Raw genomic sequence first — 1950 nt, forward strand, 5'->3', positions numbered from 1 at the left:
TTCTTGGTTTCGCCGTGATCGTCTAGCAGCACCCCTATTTGAAAATACTCCATAAACGGTGTCATCCATGCGGGCCTGGTGGTTGTTAGGGCATTTACCTACCGCTCGTCTATACTCCTATCCTTAAGCACCTCTACTAAAACGATCTTCGATAAATGATCAAAACATGTAGACGCTAGTTTACTTAGGGCGCTGCCCTTCTGTTCTCGCTTTGGGGTATTTTCTTGATCGTGAACTGTCTGAAAGATTAGATTAATTGTCTCACTATTTTTACATACTTCTCCATTCTTTGATCTCTTGTCTCGAAACTTCCATTGATTTGGTTCGCAACTAGCCTTGAATATGCTAAGGCCGTTACAACCTTCGCACCCATTTGTTTCGCTAAGTGCAGTCCTGCTAGTAAGGCCTCATAATCAGCCTCGTTGTTTGAAGTATGGAAATCGAAACGAAGGGCATAAGTCACTTCTTCCCCCTTTGGGCTGGTCAGAATTATACCCGCCCCTGAGCCTTCCTTACTGGATGCCCGGTCAGTATATAACGTCCATGAGTAGTTGCTAGTCGGGACTTCCTCCACTGCCCAGATTCCTTCCTTAGCCAGGCCGCCTTCATCCGGGATCTCGAGTAAGAAATCGACCAGTGCTTGCCCTTTAATGCTTGTCCTTGGTCGATAACTTATGTCATGTTCCCCCAGCTTGATCGCCCACTTTGCTAGCTGGCCCGACGTTTCCGGCTTGAGGAGTATTTGTTTGATGGGCAAATTTGTTAGTACTTCAACTTGATGCACTTGGAAGTAGCGTCTCACACGTCGTACCGCGTAAATGAGCGCCATGACTAATTTCTCTAGGGTGGGATAATTGAGTTTGGGGCCCTGCAATGCCCTGCTCACAAAGTATATTGGCTTCTGCTCCCCTTCTCTTTCCATGGTCAACACTTAGGATGTAGCTTTATTCGATGTCGAAAGGTACATTTGCAGTGTTTCCCCTGGAATAGGGCTAGCTACCATAGGTAACTTGTGTAGTGCTTGCTTGATTTTCTGGAGCGCCTCCTCCGCCGCGGCTGTCCATTGAAAATTGTTATTTTCAATACAACCTTCTAGAGTATGGAATTATGTCATGGCCTTGTTCGCGAATTTTGAGATGAACCTACTCACAGTCGTGAGCTTCCCGTTCAAACCATGTGCGTCTCTCAAAGTGCCCGGGGTGGTGTCTCCATAAACTCGTCTACTTTAACTAGACTAGTTTGAATGCACTGCTTGGTGACGTAGTACCCCACAAACTGTCCTTCCTCTACCCTAAATATGCACTTAGTCGGGTTCAATTTCATTCTGGTCTTTTCTAGCGTGCGAAAAGTTTCCTCGATATCTTGCCACATTTTGTCTTCATGTGGGCTCTTGATTACCATATCGTCAACATACACTTCAATATTCCTCCCGATTTGCTTGGCGAAAACTGAGTCGACCAAACGTTGGTACGTGGCTCCCATATTTTTTAGACCGGAAGGAATCTTGGTGTAAAAAAAGGTGCCATGATCTGTATATAAAGTTGTCTTCTCTTCATCTTCCTTACTCATCAAAATTTGATGATACCCTTTATATGCGTCCAAGAAACACTTTAGCTTGAACCCTTGCAACGACTCCACTTTTCGATCGATCTCCGGGAGAGGATAGCAATCCTTAGGGAATGCTTTGTTTAGGTCGGAAAAGTCAATACACATACGCCAAGACCCGTCTTGCTTGCGTACCATAACCGGATTAGCAATCTAGGTTGGAAAAATTGATTCCCTTACTATCTCGGCCTCCGTCAATTTAGCTACCTCTGCGTTTATCTCCCTATTATGGTCCCCCTCCCCGGACCCTCTTTTTCTGCTTGACTTCCTTTACCCCTGGTTTGATCTTGAGTTTATGCTCGATGACCTTCCTATCTACCCCTACCGTGTCCGTAAGGGTCCATG

The 1950-nt window shown here is 45.6% G+C and overlaps 1 protein-coding gene across 1 annotated transcript; it reads right to left on the minus strand.

The window, feature by feature from the left end:
- Positions 1-247: 247 nt before the first annotated feature.
- LOC145040415 (uncharacterized) lies at positions 248-922 on the minus strand. Its single transcript, XM_078988348.1, has one exon. The coding sequence runs from the start codon at positions 920-922 to the stop codon at positions 248-250; it is 675 nt and encodes a 224-aa protein (XP_078844474.1).
- Between the last annotated feature and the right edge of the window lie 1028 nt (positions 923-1950).

The sequence above is a fragment of the Lactuca saligna genome, chromosome 4 (genome assembly GCF_052625555.1).
Source record: "Lactuca saligna cultivar CGN05327 chromosome 4, ASM5262555v1, whole genome shotgun sequence".
NCBI classification, from domain to species: Eukaryota; Viridiplantae; Streptophyta; class Magnoliopsida; order Asterales; family Asteraceae; genus Lactuca; species Lactuca saligna.